General features: G+C 36.5%; 1 protein-coding gene across 2 annotated transcripts in view; it reads right to left on the bottom strand.

The window, feature by feature from the left end:
* IGF1 (insulin like growth factor 1) overlaps window positions 1–16,119 on the bottom strand; it is a 68,145-nt gene extending 52,026 nt beyond the window's left edge. For both annotated transcript variants that reach the window (XM_064155445.1, XM_064155444.1), the window contains exons 1-2: window positions 15,921–16,119; window positions 11,541–11,697 (exon numbers count right to left, since the gene is read on the bottom strand). In XM_064155445.1, coding sequence (XP_064011515.1) covers window positions 11,541–11,697; window positions 15,921–15,983 — 220 coding nt within the window. In that variant the 5' untranslated portion in view covers window positions 15,984–16,119. The remainder of the gene's footprint in view (window positions 1–11,540; window positions 11,698–15,920) is intronic.
* Between the last annotated feature and the right edge of the window lie 293 nt (window positions 16,120–16,412).

Below are 16,412 nucleotides of genomic sequence, written 5' to 3'. Positions count from 1 at the left end.
ATAACTTGTCAATAAAGTCCATAAGCAAAATTTAGACTTGTAGCAAAAGACCCTGACTCACATTTCCAAGCATGATGTAGGTAGCTAAAAACACAGGCATATGTCTAGAAGCATTAAAAAATCCCCAGATGCATAGAACCACTTAGCACCAGTTTCAGTGGAAATTAGACACCTGCCTGCTTCTGAAAAATCTCTTGACCATCCACTTGCCTGCTCAGTTCCCAAAAAGCATTGACAATCTGCCCTTTGCATGCCTTCAGGAGCCTCCAAGCTCTGGCTGAGTGTTTATGAGTCTCCTACTAATCTTTGAGACTTGTACAAATTTCAGTCTTTTAAATGTAGCTGTATATATGCCACAGAATCAAGACCAGTTTAGGCATTTGCTGATATGAAGAACTGACAAATTCTAGTAATTTGTGCCTTGAATTGTGGATGAACATTAAAGCTGCATTACAAACCTTTCAGATTGGGTTGAATGAATGCTGAAATTGAGGAATTTGTTTTTTAATGTACATATACCTTTTTCCCATCAGGCACAAGTAGTATCTACTGATTGCTCAAAAGAGCCTCTATTTACTAGATTTTAATATGCGAGGGAAAATGTCCCAACTTCATCTGTTAGTTCTAAAGGAATACATGATTAATTAGAAATCAGTAGGAATCCAGTCAATGGAAGTGTTTATGGTACAGTGATATCTGTGGCCAAAACACCTAGGAAAATCAATGATCAATGTTTTCTTTAGTGAGCATAGACAATTCCTCAAACCAACTCACAATATCCTCAGTGCACTGAGCCAAAACCTATTGAAGTTAACAGAAAACCTTGAGTAAATGTCCATAGACCCCTGATTGTGGATTATGAAGTGAAGAAAACCCTGAACAGGGCCAGTCTGGATTATTGACGTCACTATTTTTCTCTTCTTTGGTATCATCTTTGCATCTTTGCCCTTTTGTTATTGTACTATGTATCCATTTTCACTTGGCAATGTGTCTTTTTCTCTGCCAAATATTTTTCTTCTTCTTCTTCTTTTTTTTTTTTTTTTTTTTTTTTAATATTATATCCTAAAAAACCCAACAAGGGCACTTCCACCTGTTTCATAATCCAAAGATAATCGTTTTGCATTAAAAATCTGTTGCAGGTTATTTAATTCTTGATGAGGGATTCAAGCCTGATTTATTAAAGATAAATTTGCTCTTCTTTTTTTCCCTCGCAGATCTGAGCTTTATCTGTTTCATTTCAGAATATGAATTTCTCTTGATGAAGAGCAGCAGACAATAAGCATATCACCACTTATGAATTCTGCTCATTTTATTTTATCTTGATCTTTGTGATAACAGGGAATTGTTGTCTTTTATTGCATCAACTTCTGATGCTTTCAAAATCTAAAATGACTATGTAACAAAAATTATGTTAATTGACTTAGCACCATTAGAGCTTCAGTTGTAAAATTTGATTCCATTGACCTTCACCACTTCAGTTTTTGAAACTATTGTATCTTGAGACAGTTATATTAAGTCTGCTGGATCTAATTCCTTAAACAGTAGTGAAACTCTGCAAGTCTATGAAAATCATTTATTTGAGTATCTGGAACAATATCACCTTTTATGATTTTTAAATGCAGAAGTCAGCACATAATTGTAAAGTGAGAAAGTTTTGTGGAAATACACTGATTTCTACCCCATTTTCCTCAAGCCAAACAGACTGGGAATGGTACAATGCACAATGTTAAGAGTAGGCTGAAATAAGTTTAATTGTCTACATATTCATTGATAGGAAAGATAAATAAGAATCACAGAATGGCTTGAGTTGGAAAGGATGTTAAAGATCACTTAGTTCCAACTTCCCTGCAATGAGCAAGGACATCTCCCATAGATCAGGCTGCTTGAAGCCTCATCCAGCCTGGTCTTAAACACTTTCATGTATGAGGCGTCTACAACTTCTCTGAGTAGCCCATTCCAGTGTCTTCCCGGCCTTAAAGAACTTCCTTATGTCTAATCTAAATCCATCCTGTTCTAACTTCAAGCCGTTGCCCCTTGTTCTAATCACAGCAAGCCTTTATAAGCAGTCCCTTCCTAGCTTTCTTGTAGGCCCCCTTTAGGTATTGGAAGGCTGCTATAAGGTGTTCCCAGAACCTTCTCTTCTCCAGGCTGAACAGACCCAACTCCCTCAGCATATGCTTGTATCAGAGGTGCTTCAGCCTTCTGTGACCCTTTTCTGGACCCCTCTTCTTGAACAAATCTATGTCCTTCTTGCGTTGGGTGTACTGCTGGATGCAGTACTCCATGTTGGATTTCATGAGAGCCAAGCAGAGATGCAGAATCACCACCACTGACCTTCTGGCCACACATCTTTTGATGCATTCCAGGATATGGTTGGCCTTTTGGCCTGACAGCACACACTACTGGCTCACGTCAAGTGCTCATCAGTTAGCAGCTCCAAATCCTTCTCTGCAGGACTGCTCTCAATAAATAATCCTTCCTGGGGTTTTTTATGCTGTACTCTGATTCCTTCAAAACAATACAGTTACTGAAAAAGGTTTGTCAAGGTCTGAACAAGCTGAAGTTCCTACCCCTCATAGCTGGTTTGGAAATTAACAACTGTAATTACTGTTCCCTGCAAAGTGAACTTTTTAGAGAAGATTATGGAAAATAGTTATCTTTGATGTGATTCTGTACTGTTCCTGCATTGTCTTGGATGATTGGAGGAACTGAAGTGAGGAAGATAAAGGGACTTCATGATGTTGATTCAACTTATTCAACATCTACCAACCTAAGGCAGTGAACCGTCATCTTATTGCTTTTACAGGTGAGATCATTAGGTCAGCAGTAGCTATTTTTTAAGTCTTCACATTTCCAGAGTATCTCAAAACTGTATGCCTGTTGCATCAGTATATGAAAACTGTATTTGAGCTTCATACTGTGTCCTTTTTCCATGATTATACTTTATGGCAAACCATGCTAGCAGAGAAAGTGCTTCTTTAATAATGACTGATATTTAGACATCACACTAGGTTTTAATTATTATTGTCTCAATTTGTTAGGAAACTGCTGGGCCATGCATATTCATAGCAATAGAAACAAATCTGTGTGAACAGCAGTGTGAAAAATTGCTACGTTATTTATGCATGGATAAGTGCACCTTGTCCCATTATGCAGGAATAGAACATGAAGGAGAGATATTTATCATGGCATGTAAGAGTATATTCTGTCTATTCTATCAAGAAAGAAAAGACAGATATGCTTTTCCCATCTACTTTTACTGTCTCAGAGGGGAGTGCTTTCTTCAGCAAGAGTCACACTTCAGTTAGACTGAAGCATGCAAGTTCTTAAAGGCCAGTGGAGCAACTTCAATTGGTGTTACCTAAGTAAGGCACATTCTGGGTCTTTGCTTAACTGTATTACATGATGGCAGCTTCAGTAAACTTGGATTTACTTTAATCTAAACTGTGGTGCATATGAGTGCATCCTTAGGTCCACAGTGAATTCCACTGTGAAGAATTTAATCTCTGAGTAGAGGGTCCTTACTAAACTAACTCAACTAACTGAAGAATACAATCACCATACCTTCCTTGCTTAATTTAGTGGAAAAGTATGTCATATAGGATATTCAGAACTTAATGAGAGTTCTGAAAATTTCTTTATCCTTTCACTCATTGCAGAATGAGTTTGAGTAGGTTTCTAACTCAGACACCTCACGTAAGTGCTCAAAAGTAGATGGAATGAATCTGAACCAGAATCTCCTTGCATATGCTGGATTAATCTCTGTTTAGTTGCTATAATTCAGAAGGTTTAGTCTGTGTATGGATAAATGAAAATCATTGCAGATAGTCTGTCTAGAAAGACTTAAGTCTTTCATCTGAATAGAGTTGAAAGGTACAATACAAATACAAAAGAGAACCTCTCTAATACATTTATCCTTCTGTGTATGAAGCATGTGAGTGTAAAAACGCCACCTATTCTTCCTACACCTCTATATTCCTTAAAAAAAAAAGAAGAAAAAAGAATGTCACCAAAAGTATCAGAAAAGAATACTTTGATATTACTGAATTCCAATCTATAAGTGGAGTCTGAAAGCAAATTATTTCAGTAGTACCACTGTTTTCATGCAGTGCCCATTAACTTTGTGTAAAATGCCACCAACAATTAGGAAAAATCCAGAAGTGTTCTAAAAGCAAAGCTATATGGTATTTCTGAATTTAAGCTTAGCTTTATATTTTGGGAACAAATATGGCTATTATTCATGACATGTATTTGCCAATAATACAACTGATTAAACTAAGAAAATTAGACATACTATCAGTAGCTTGCTCCCAAATTACACAAGAAGAAATTAGATACATTTTCAGTAGCTCGCTCTCAAAATCTCTTCAGTCTATGAGTCACCAGATTCTTCCTGCCAAACTAAATATGTCTGTGAAAGGCTGGAAACTTTAATGGAAAGAAACATAAAACTTGAAATACGTAGGAAAAACTAAGCTTTTTCATGGAAGATCTGTTGACTAGTGGTTCAGGAGATGTAGAAACAAATTATTACATCTTGTCTACGGAAGTTTCAAGGTGTGAAATGTATTCAGCTAGAGCTGCTGTCTTAACCTGAAATAGATGTCCTCATTAGCTTTCACACAACCTAAAATATTCAACAAACACTTACAAAATGAGCTGCAAAAAATTTGTTGTAACAGTAGAAACTGTTATCCAGTCAATTTGATGGAGCTGAGTGAAAAGAAACCTCCAGCAGAGTTACTGCAAGTCTGAAAAAAACCCCTCTGTTGTGAATTAGAATTATTATACATAGTTCCATACAGCCATCAAAGCCAGTTAGGAATCTAATCTTTTCAGATCCACAAACATAACAACTTCTTTTCTACCATTTTCCCCACTCTACTTGTACTTTTCCTATATTTGCATATACCAAACATTAAAAATTACTCTTTAGAACACACACTTGCTGTGAAACGTGTGCTTCATTGAAGCTTTTCTCCATTGCCCTAGTAGGATATGGTTGTTCATTAACATTCTTTTGAAGTCTAAACATTTTGCTTTTTGTAGAAGCTGTGGGTGTTACTCAAGTGCTTGCTTGTTTGGAGATAGAGATAGTTAATAAATATTACTAGAATATTTATTTTCAGAAAGAAAACAGTTTTGATCACTGAGCTGGGTTGAGTCAGAAGAGTCTGAACCAATCCCTTCCTCTTTATGCATACTGAGCCTTGTGTCAGTTTCTTCCCCCCACACAAAGACACAAACAGCATAAACAAATAGCTCTGTATGGAAAAAAAAAATCATATAATATCAGGCTTGGGTGTAAGGTAGAATTCCACAACAAAAGTGCTTTAAGAGGGCACTCTTTCCCTACTTCCACACTTTTATGGCCGCATTATGAAGCAAAGGTTTGTCTCCAACAGGGAAAGAGATGAGTTCTAATTTTTTTATTTGATAAAAGTTTGGTTTGATTGCAATTTCACTAGCAAAGGATTTAACATGAGGTATGTGTACAGAGTGGAAACTCTTTTGTAAGAGCAAGAACATTAAATGTACGTAACATTTTACTGTATGTGTTATTCAATCAGGAAACACACCAAGTGTCTCAGACTCACGCCTGATTTGGGAAGAATTTGAGTTCACAAAGGAATTAAAAACAGTTTTCCAAGGAATTCCAAACCAGTTTTGCAGGAACAGGTGTTGGAGGAGCAACCAGAAATTTAACCTGATAGTTGCTCAGATAAAAATGAGAAGATAAATCACCTATGTAATTCATTTAATACTTAAGGAAATCTGAAAAGAAGATATCGTTTGACTCTTCTTGACTTGATGCAGAAAGGGAAAAAAATGTTCTGTTGCTCTGAAAGTTATGTCTCAACCAGTGCCTTAGGTATAGTCTTTTGGTTGAAATAATCATTTAGTATTTAATTGGATTCAATTGTTAAAACTTTTATGTTTAGTCCATAAGTTGGAGTGATCCACTGGTATGCTCCTCCAAAGGTATGGACATGTTACAATTCTTCTTCTCAGAACCTCAGTCTTTCTTTACTTAACAATCAGATCCAGTACTTGGGCTGTATCTTCTGTAGTGATTTGGCACTAAATGCACTATGAATAAACTATATCTATATCTATATATATTTAATATGGAAGTTGCTGTGATTATTGCCAGGTATAAATATAGCAACACATTTTTCAACAAGTACACATTTGCAGTATGTCTTTTGTCTTGATTTCTAAACTGATAAAATATTTCTCTGTTGGTTACCCCTTCCATTTGTTATGTTTTTGAACAACTGAGCTTGTATCATAGGAAATTATTGATATTTGGGTGTGGCTTAATAAACAAGTACATATCTATCTTCTTTTAAGCAAAGCTCTGAAATGAAAATGGCTTTACATCTCTGTTTTCAGTGGTGTGAGAGGTTCAAAACATATATGAGAGACAAAGTGCTGAGTAAGTTCTAGAGAAATGGCTGTAAGAGCTTCCTCCTTTGAATGAGCACTCTGTATGTCGTACCCTAGGTGCCCAAGCAGCTGAATAATTTGCTCTGTAGCTCTTACTGCTGTTGATTAACTATTGCAAATTCATTCTTGATACAATGACAAATTAAGAGGTCTATATGCAAAGGTTTTTGGCCAACTGTGAAACCATATGTGAGAATGGAAGCCAGTGAAGGGTTTTTCTTGGTATTCAAGATTCAGTGGAAAATACAAGAGGCACATATGCCAAGGACTGATGTTGATCTTGCCAAGTGCTTCTTTGAATTACTTTATCCAACACGAGACTAAACAGTGTATAAAATACACATATAGCAGTTAGGGAATCAAATGTCAAATAACAGCTTTCTGCTATTTGAGTCCAAGTTTGAAACTTGGTCTAGTGTGTAAAGGCAAACAACATAGAAAACTTTAGCATCTGTAACATCTAACAGTAAGGACACATGTAAACTTGAACTTCTGGAGAAGCTGTACTTACTTGGTTTTGGTAGTAGAGACTTTTTGCAGAGATGTTTCTTGTTGAAATTTTGATCAATGGTTTGCTTCCAGCCACCTCATTTAAAATTATCATTGCTACTACAGTGCCTCTTAATGAAAAGGCTGAAAAATTGCAAATTCCTTGGTGACCTCAGAATTAGCTGTAAAGATGACATGTTTTCAGAGCCTAAATTTAGTGTGTTTTAGAGGCTAAATCCTCCTAGTCTCACTGTGTGAACCATGGAGAAAGAAGGTGGAACATCTCTGTTATTTAAGAGGTAATTTAAGAAGATTAGCCTGACTAAGGTTAACCTTCATGAGCACTCTCTAGCCTTTCTTAATGTGGTAAAACAAGTACAGAATTCTCCCAGAGATTGCCTTATTTTTAGAGAACTTTCTCAATGATTGCTACCAGGGGCAACAGATTACACACCAAACTGATCCATCAATTATTTGACTGTGTAGTAACACCATTCCAGGAGCCAAAGCTGTGTTTTTTTCCTTACAGAGGTATATCAATAGCTGTGCCTATAGTCTTGGTTCCCAAAGTCCTGATCCTGCAGACCTGGCTAAAGTACGTCTTACTTCCTTTCCAGGCTAGCTTTCCTGTAAGAAGTAAAGAACCTGGGGATAAAGGTTGAGGAATACACTCAAATCTCCCATGGACATGGAATCTGGACACAAATGGGGCATGTAGCCAGACCAAGGAACTTAAAAAGAAATCTCATCTCTTGCTGTGTGAGCATAGCCAGGTGGACCAGCATCTCTTTGCAAAGATTTGGAAGACTGTCACTGAACACTATAGGCAGTGTAAGTCCACAGCAGCTTTTCAGCATGCCTCTGTCAGGCTTACAACATTAACCTGTCTTTCCATCAGGGCCACGGGGAGGAACTAATGACTCACAGCTCCTACAGGTATGGAATACTTAAAGAAGTGAGTGCCATGCATACTCTTGTAATTATGTTGATAGGTTTGACAGACCCAGAGACTTTAGTGATATTTTAAAAGCAGAATTCCTGAAGTAAACAAGAACTTGTTAAGTAAAGCAAGTGGAGGAAGGAAAGCATAAGTACCTATTGCTATGTCACTTCCTCCTCTGTAATGCAGCAATTCTTCCAATATACCTTAATCCTATAAAGCAATGAAATCTGATGACAGCTCTGATTACTCAAAATTACATTTGTTTTCTGATCCTGATTTTCTGATTATCATAAACAGCCTTCTGTTGCAAACAGCTGGAGTTATTCCCAAGATTAGAAATTCTAGTACAAAACGTGTAGATTCTTCACAAAGCAGTTGACACAAAGAGTCTTAGCCTGGACACCAGAAATCCTCTGTTTTATTGCATCACTCTTTTACATGTGGAAGCATGTGCTAGATCATTGTCCATTCTGCAAAGTGTATCAGAGAACTCCTTCGTTTCAGGTATCTAAATTAATCTCCTTCCCAATGCAAGGTGATACTTCAGAATGCTCAACCTATGACCAATGCAGGGTCGGGTCTTTTTTTTAAGATTAAAAGGTGTTTGTTTTGTTTTGTTTTGTTTTTAATTAGTGAAATTGATTGCTGTGGTTTCAAACAAGAATTTTGATCTAACTTGGCTTTAGAAATTAGAATGACTGAAAAGATCAGTGATTAGAAATCATAAAACTATTTCTATATTGACACACATGTATCTTCTTAGCAAAACTGCTGTCCATTTCTTGGAAAAGATGTATTTTTCCAAGGAGAACAAACTAGATTTAAAAGGATATATCTTTTCCTCCTTCAAGAAAACTACATTTGTTTTTCTCATGATATTAATAGTCCTTAGGAAACAATACGAGCGAGAATGAATTATTGTCCCTCCAATTCAACTTGGATAGTCAATTTGGTAAATCAATCTACAGATAAATTGCTGTGATAAGATCATACTACTTCAATAAAATCTTCCCCCTCCAGGGTTATGGCTTCTGTAAATTTCCTGTACTTTCTTCCTGTAGTTTGTCCATTCAGCTTTTCCAGCATTCTCTGCTCTTAGGAAATTGTTTGGTAATGGCAGTGGCATGGGAGACCTTTCTAGGCATTAAAATTCAAAGAACATTCCACTTTACTTCACCACTGTTGAATCCAGAGTTTTGTGAGACTAAAGATGCATAACTGAGAAGAGTTGTCTTTAAGTATAGCCACATGTGTAGCTGTGGGCAGGCTCTCTTTTGGTTTCTCCTGACATGCTGGCAGACAGGAATTTCTCTGCTAAGGACATGTTTCTGGATGAAAGGTGGCAACAAACTGCTCTTCACTAGAACATCACGGAGGAGAAAAGGCTCTCCAAGAAGTAGCCAGTGCTGGCTGGGGTTAAATATGACCAAAGGAAAAAGCAGATGTTCTGTTTTGGGATTTATGCAATGTTGTCTCCTAAAAAAAACCCCAACACTTTAAGAAATATTCCCTGCCAGTCTACTTTGCTAAGAGAGGGAGTGGTAGAAGTGATATTTGACTTCCTCTTGAATGCAATACTTTCCTTTGTGTGTGGTAACCAGTTGGGGCATCTCTAGAATAGCTATTCCTTAAATAGCTAGAAGGATGGGAACCTTTCATAAAGGAACTTCTTTTCTTCCAGTCCTAGCCATGGGTATAGCCTTGTGACTGTAGAGTACAGTGTTTCGACAGAAGGTAATTCAGTTATCTCTCTCTTCATTTCCACCCACAATTCCCAAGGAATAGTCAGAATCCTTCACCCTGAATCTGAACCAGGACTTCCACTTTGGTCAAAAGGTGTTCTTTCTATCTGTAGTCTCTAATGAAATACAGAATCACAGAAGCAAAACCTTCCCTCACAGCTATTTCCTGTGCAAGGTAAGGGCAAACATTATCATTGATTATAGTTTATGTAAATGAACCAGAGTATGAGAACAGATGTCTTACAATGCAATTTAAATTTATATCCTTTGCACAATAGCAGAAAAAAGTTCACAGGATATTTACTTCTGCAAATAAGATAACATTCTTTTAAAGTTCCTAGAAATGAAGCAACACTTTTAGCTTCCAAAAACTTACTGCATTCTGTAGCGCACTAAATATGAAGATCTCGGATTGTTTACCAATGTTTCTGGATTTACATTTCTATCACACACCAACAAATAGTATGGAGAAGGCTAAACCAGTTTAAATTGCTGCCTCGTGAATCAGAAGTAGTCAGGTAGAAGACACCCATTACTTAGTATCCAAAGGCTGTGCATCGACTTGTAAAATTGCTGTTGAATGTTGCTGTTGCCATTTGTTGATTACAATAGTGCAGTACTCTCTTAAAACAGGGTGGTAAAACTGGAATCTGGCCTTCCCTAAATCTTTATTTAAAGAAAGGAGGAAAAATTTGAAAGCAGTAACTCCATGAACAGAAATGAACAGAAATGGAGTGGGTAAAATCAGAAAAACAAAGTGATATCTTTGAAGGTAAGAATTATCAGTGGGAAAAGAAAAGATTATCAAAGTAAGAAAAAAAAAAAAAAAGCTAGACTTCACGAAGAATATTGAAATTAATAGGAAAAAAACACCACCTGTTCAGTTAATTCCCTGTCTTTACAGCCTGAACACCTCATATTTTCTTTTCTTAGTTATATTCTTGTTTGGAAAGCTAAGTGAGGCCCAGGAGAGGTAGCTTCAAGAACTTCAGATAAGCATATATTATTATTGAAACTAAGTACTAGCATACGGAGCACAAATTCTTGCATGTTTTGAACAAACATATTAGCAAATTATTTCAGAATGAATATATTCCTAGCTAAAAGTTTCATTCACCTAATGCTACTTACGTGGAAAATAGCTGAAAATTAGAAATAGATTTCTGTTATTTACAAGTTGTCTAGTTCTTATCTTGACAGCACTTGCAAGAAGGTGTGAAGATAAAAGTGTTACTTATCTAACTACTCCAGCTTTGCAGTGCAAACCAGAAGGAAACATCTTGCCATATTCAATTCTAAAGTGTAGGTCTTGCTCCAAAAAGTTACTTGAATACAAATATGTCCATGCTATTGCTGACTTCATGTTGTCTGTTGTCTGTACCAGTGTTAATTATTGTTATCTCACCATGCATGAACTTCCCTTCACCTGCATTGAAGTGCCTCAGCATGTATTTGGATGTGATATCTTTCTGCCTTCCAGCTTTTGCTTTCTTTAAATCAGGTGAGGAAGCTTAGTATGTTTTTAATATGACACAATGCATACTTAAACTGTTGATAAGTTAACAGGTTTGTGCTTTACTGCCCCATGAATATCTTGGCTCTAGTATATGTTTTCATTCATTTAATTTCAGTGGCAGGTTAGCAGAAAGCACTAATACAGCAGCTGGAGTAGCAGCAGCTGGAATAGCAGCAGCTGGAAAGTGGTTAAAACCAAATTTGTCAGAAACTCAGAAAGACATAGGTGCAGCTTTATTCTTTACTGAGGCTTCATGGTCACTGAAGACTTGAGTATCTTCAAGATAGAGGATGCTAGTCATACCTAGCAGCCTGGTTTGATAATTTCTAAGCTCACTGAGAGCAGTTGCAAACTCCAGTGGATTAGTTTAGTAGTTGAATGAAGCAAAGAGTTAACTTACTGAAGTAAAAGCCTCTGTCTCCACACACGAACTGAAGAGCATCAACCAGCTCAGCACCACAGAGTGTTTCTGGGCCAGCAGCAGCAGAACTGGTTAAGGTAAGCAAACACAGGCCAAGGTAGAAGAAATGAATGTAGGACACAGTGTGCATCTTCACCTGCCAAGGAAGCAAAAGCAGTGTCACAATTTCCCAATAGAGTCCTAAAGAAAATGATTCCTGTACCCTTGTGAGCTGAGAAAATGTACTGTAAATAGTTAGAAAATGAACACAATATTAGGAGATGCCTCACCATAACTTTGCAACTGCCTACATATTTCTAGGCCATGTATTTTGTCAACTGATTATGTCCTTTGGAGAATTTTCTTTCCCATTCACCCGCAGTTACAGAACTTTGTGGTAACTGCGATTTATAGCTGCTCCTGCAAAAACAGAATATGGAGAATGTAGTAGATATGCAAAGGGAAGTCCAGAATAGTAAAAGCATGACTAGATAACCTTGAGTTATTTTGCCTGAGAGCAATAGGCTGAAAGGGACTATGAGAGTTCCCTGTCAAAGTATTTTGGGTGACAGAGAAGAGCTATTTACACTAAAAAAACGTCATTGGCATGGGAATAAATGGTGGTAAACTGGATTGAAAGAAATATGGCACAATAGGCAAAGGATCAGTACTCCATGCTTCTCCAGACACCTTAAAAAGTGAAATACCAGGACAAAGCAAAAAAAATTTCAAGGCTCAGTTTACCAGAGTTAAAGAAGAATTGGTATGGGATATTCCATATTAGTGGACCACACTGAAGGATTCCTACAGTCCCCTGGTACTAGCATTCAAGAAATTAAGAGGAATACTAGTAGGAGTGTTAAGGGTTTGTATTTTTACTTGATGGAATCTGCTATATTTTCATGACCTACTCCACATCTTCTAGTCACAGGTTGGCTACAAACCATCTTCTTCCCACCTTATGACTGATAAAAGGCCATTCCTCAGTGAGTTTAAATTTGCAACACTCCATTTATCCATTTCCTTTGACATCAAACAAAGATCCTACCCAGTAAGTCAAAGAAGATGGCATTAGTTTTAAAATGTTTAATTGCAACACAGTGAAGACTGTGCTTAATGCATATTCAGAACTCATTTGCATTAAAAATGCTCATTTCAAAAGGTGTAAATCTGCATTTAATTTCATTACCTTTCAAGGTTAACATTAGTATTGCAGTCAGGTAAGAAGTTACATATCTTTCTTGCACATACAGCTAACCTTGGCTTTAAACTGTTATGCATTAGCAGACTAGTGGAAAGTAACTGGAGTAAAATTACTAATCTTCCCTGAAGTTTCTTTCAGGGGTCATTTAATCTTATTTTTTCACTGAGTTTCTGAAACAACAATGAAATTATCTATTGTCTGTTCATAGGGGATCTGATTCAGTGTGTTATGGAGCCTTTTCTAGTCAATACATTTTAAGAATTCTTGTGTTCTTGGCAAGAGATCTTAGCACCATGCTGGATCTGTCCCCTACTTCAACTGAAGTCAAAGCCAAATAGGAGAAAAAACTATAAATAAGTCAGATATTATCCCCATTTCATTCCTGATATTTACACTTGAAAGTAATGAACCAATCTAAATCCCATGATACATCATGAAAAACCCAAATAATGATTTTCCCATTCACAAGAATCTTTAGCCGACGTTGCCTTGCAAATATCAACCAGCTTTAATGCATGGACATGACTTCAATGGCAAATGGGGGAAGATAAGATTATAAATGAATTATGATAGCATGAAGCATTATTTCCTGTAATGATTCCATATCTCAGCAGTGTAAATTTGTTTTTTTTTCCCCTTGCCATGTTTTTTAATTACTAAGTGTGATACACCTGCAGGTTAAGATGGCTCCCAGTTCTGAGGAGGTAAAGCTGTTTAGCACACCACCTCAGAAGGCTGAAAGACATTACAGATACAGGAACATTATGTATCTGACAATTTGTTCCTGTACAACATTTAGGCCAGAAGCATAAATCATAGAATCAGAGAATGGTCTGGGTTGGAAGGGACCTCCAAAGGTCATCATAGACATTTAACAATTCTGTATTTTTCAATATTTCAGCTGGATTGCATTTTCAGATAAATATCAGCACTGAACTGCAATGAAACAGATTATCTACTGTTTTTCCTTTAGTGAAAGCCAAAAAGGCTGCACAGTATAAACCACAGAAAATTTCTAACTGTATCTCCAGATTTAAAACCAGTCAAGAACTTTCAAGCAAGTGAAAACTTTGGGGAAAACAGACTAACAAGTTTCTAAGGCTCAATCAATTACTTGTGAAATTCAGTGCTGTTTCGTGAAAACTAATTCAAAAACATAGTTTAAAACTTTGACTTTACTACCTCATTTCAATTAAACATAACATTAGTTGATTGTGATGAAATCAAACCTCCCCTTAGTGTGTGAGGAGAATATTCATAAGAAAATACAGAGCTGTAATCCAACATTGTTTCAGGTTCCTTACAAACAGGCAGAGAACTTGCAATGTCTCCAATTCCACTAGAAAGCTGGGAGTTTAAAAGAAAAAGCATTGGCATGTGGGTGGGGTTTATTGAAGCATCTAATTACATTTGGAAATTGAATACAGGTTCAGGATGAGCCTGGTTAAGCACTTCTTTTAGTTGCATAGAATGACTGACCATATTTTCACAGCTGGAATTTCCTCCTTATTTTTTTCCCTTTCTTCTTCAGTAAAATAACCAGCTTTTGCTGCATTCCTCTTTTAACAGCCCAGAAGAGTGGCACCGCAGAGGAATGTCATGTATGAACACTCTAGATCTCTTAGTTCTTCTAAGTAAGTCCTGTTTGTTTAATGAACTATCACTTGGCATAGGTTGTGCATGAGAATTGATCACATACTTGTTCATTTTAATAACATAGAGGAGGAGCTACAGTAATTCTGAATACCATGAAGGGAGTAGCATTTCTATGGATAGTATGTGCTGTAAAAAGAAAAAGCAAAAAGTATACTTAAAATTAGATTCTCTGTCAGAGAGAGTCTGATCCTAGACATAGCAGAAGTATGTAATCAGTATGCAATAGCAGCATCTACTAATAATTATTGTATAAATAAAGACTTTATGCTCTGGAACGGATCAAGGTTTAAATACTGCTAACTTTGATTACGGAATCTGGGCTACATCCTAACCTAAATCAGTATGTTCCATTGATTCCAAGGAAGCTTGGCAGGATACACCAGCTGAAGAGCTAGCACATTACTTTTATGTCTCTTAGTGCTTTGCTCAATACTTACAAAAAATTCATCTTTCAAGCATATTGGAAGGGACACCTATTTACACACTACTAGCTTCAGCCTCTGCAAATACAGACCTCCTTTTTGAATCACAATCAAGGAATGAGATATGTGTGTTTAAAGTGTAGGGCACTCTAAAAAAATAATTAGGCCCAAAGCAATTAAAACAGGAGAATTCTGTCAACTGCAGAAATGTCCTTGCTAAGTACTAAAGAAAAGAAGTTCTTGAAGGATATAAATCTGCTGATAATGGAAAGTTGAACTAGGGCCAGCTGACACAAGCAGAGGTCAATGCACCTACTGAAGCCAAATTTACTTAAAGACAGTTTACATTAATGTGTAGAAATTATAGGGTCGTAACATGAAACTTCACATGCAAAGTTTCCTGAAAGAGTCCTTCCTACGAGGGAAAACTTGGAGATGAATATGTAGGGGAATTTTCATTTTCTTTATGTACAATTGCTTAAGCTACACAAATATGCAAGGTCAGCAAGAGGCACAGCTGGTTTCTAACGTAGAAAACAAACTGAACTTCACATTTACTTTTCATTTAAGAAAGCAAAAAACAAGTAAGTGCTACAATGCTGCCAGAAAATTGCTGCAGTGACAACATCCCTTAAAAGTTTCCCTGTGAAAGCATAAATATTTTATCTGTAATCATGTATAATAAAACTACAGAAACTTAACATGTCAATAATACCTTTTTTTTCCCTATAAAATCCTGCACCTGCAGAAAACAGCTAAAAGTTCTTGTTTTCAGAAGCATTAATGAACAATACAGACAATGATGTAATTGGACCTTTTAATAAGGACATAACTGAAATATTGCAAAGTTCTCTGAATAGAAGTGAAATTTAAGACATGTATCTGCAATAGTTTACCCTTACAGTTACCTATATAATTGCAACTATTACATACAGCCATTTTCCAGATCACATAAAATTGCATGTTCAGCAATTTATAAATAATTCCCAGTTCTAAAATAATGCTATTGAGCAGTGCACAATACTCTTCAAACCAGAAGCAGACAATATACAGTAAAATAAAACTCAAAAAATATTTGAAATAGTAATAAAGATTTACCTTCAAGAAATCACAAAAGCAGCACTTAACTAATTGTGTTGAAAGACTGTTGATTTTTTCCATTGCTTCTTAAAAGTGCAAAGTCTGGAAATGAATTTGTTAGCAGTAATGATGAGAAAAAAGAAATCCAGAGAGATGTGAGATGTTGAGAGCAATGTCACATTTCAATATTGAGGACTTTATTCCATTGCGCAGGCTCTATCTGCTCTGATTTTAGCAGTGACAGTGAGATTTAGCAAACAGAAGAGGGATTTAGAGAAAATCCTCACATTTATCTACATTACACAGACACTGTAGACAGGAAACAGCTGGGGGAGCATTTGCCTTCTCTCTCTCTCCCTCTTCTGGCAAAGTTACCGAGTAAGGACTTTTTTGGGCATGGTGACAAATAACATCATACCTTTGCATTTTAAAACTAGAGCACAGAAGCGTATTTTTTTCCCTTTAAAAGAATGTGAGTTAGTGACTGAGGGGTGAGCAGACAAAAAAAGC

Source organism: Pogoniulus pusillus, chromosome 15 (assembly GCF_015220805.1).
Source record: "Pogoniulus pusillus isolate bPogPus1 chromosome 15, bPogPus1.pri, whole genome shotgun sequence".
Classification (NCBI taxonomy): domain Eukaryota; kingdom Metazoa; phylum Chordata; class Aves; order Piciformes; family Lybiidae; genus Pogoniulus; species Pogoniulus pusillus.
The sequence above is the reverse complement of the archived record's forward strand: the minus strand, read 5'-3'. Positions and strand labels throughout refer to the sequence as shown.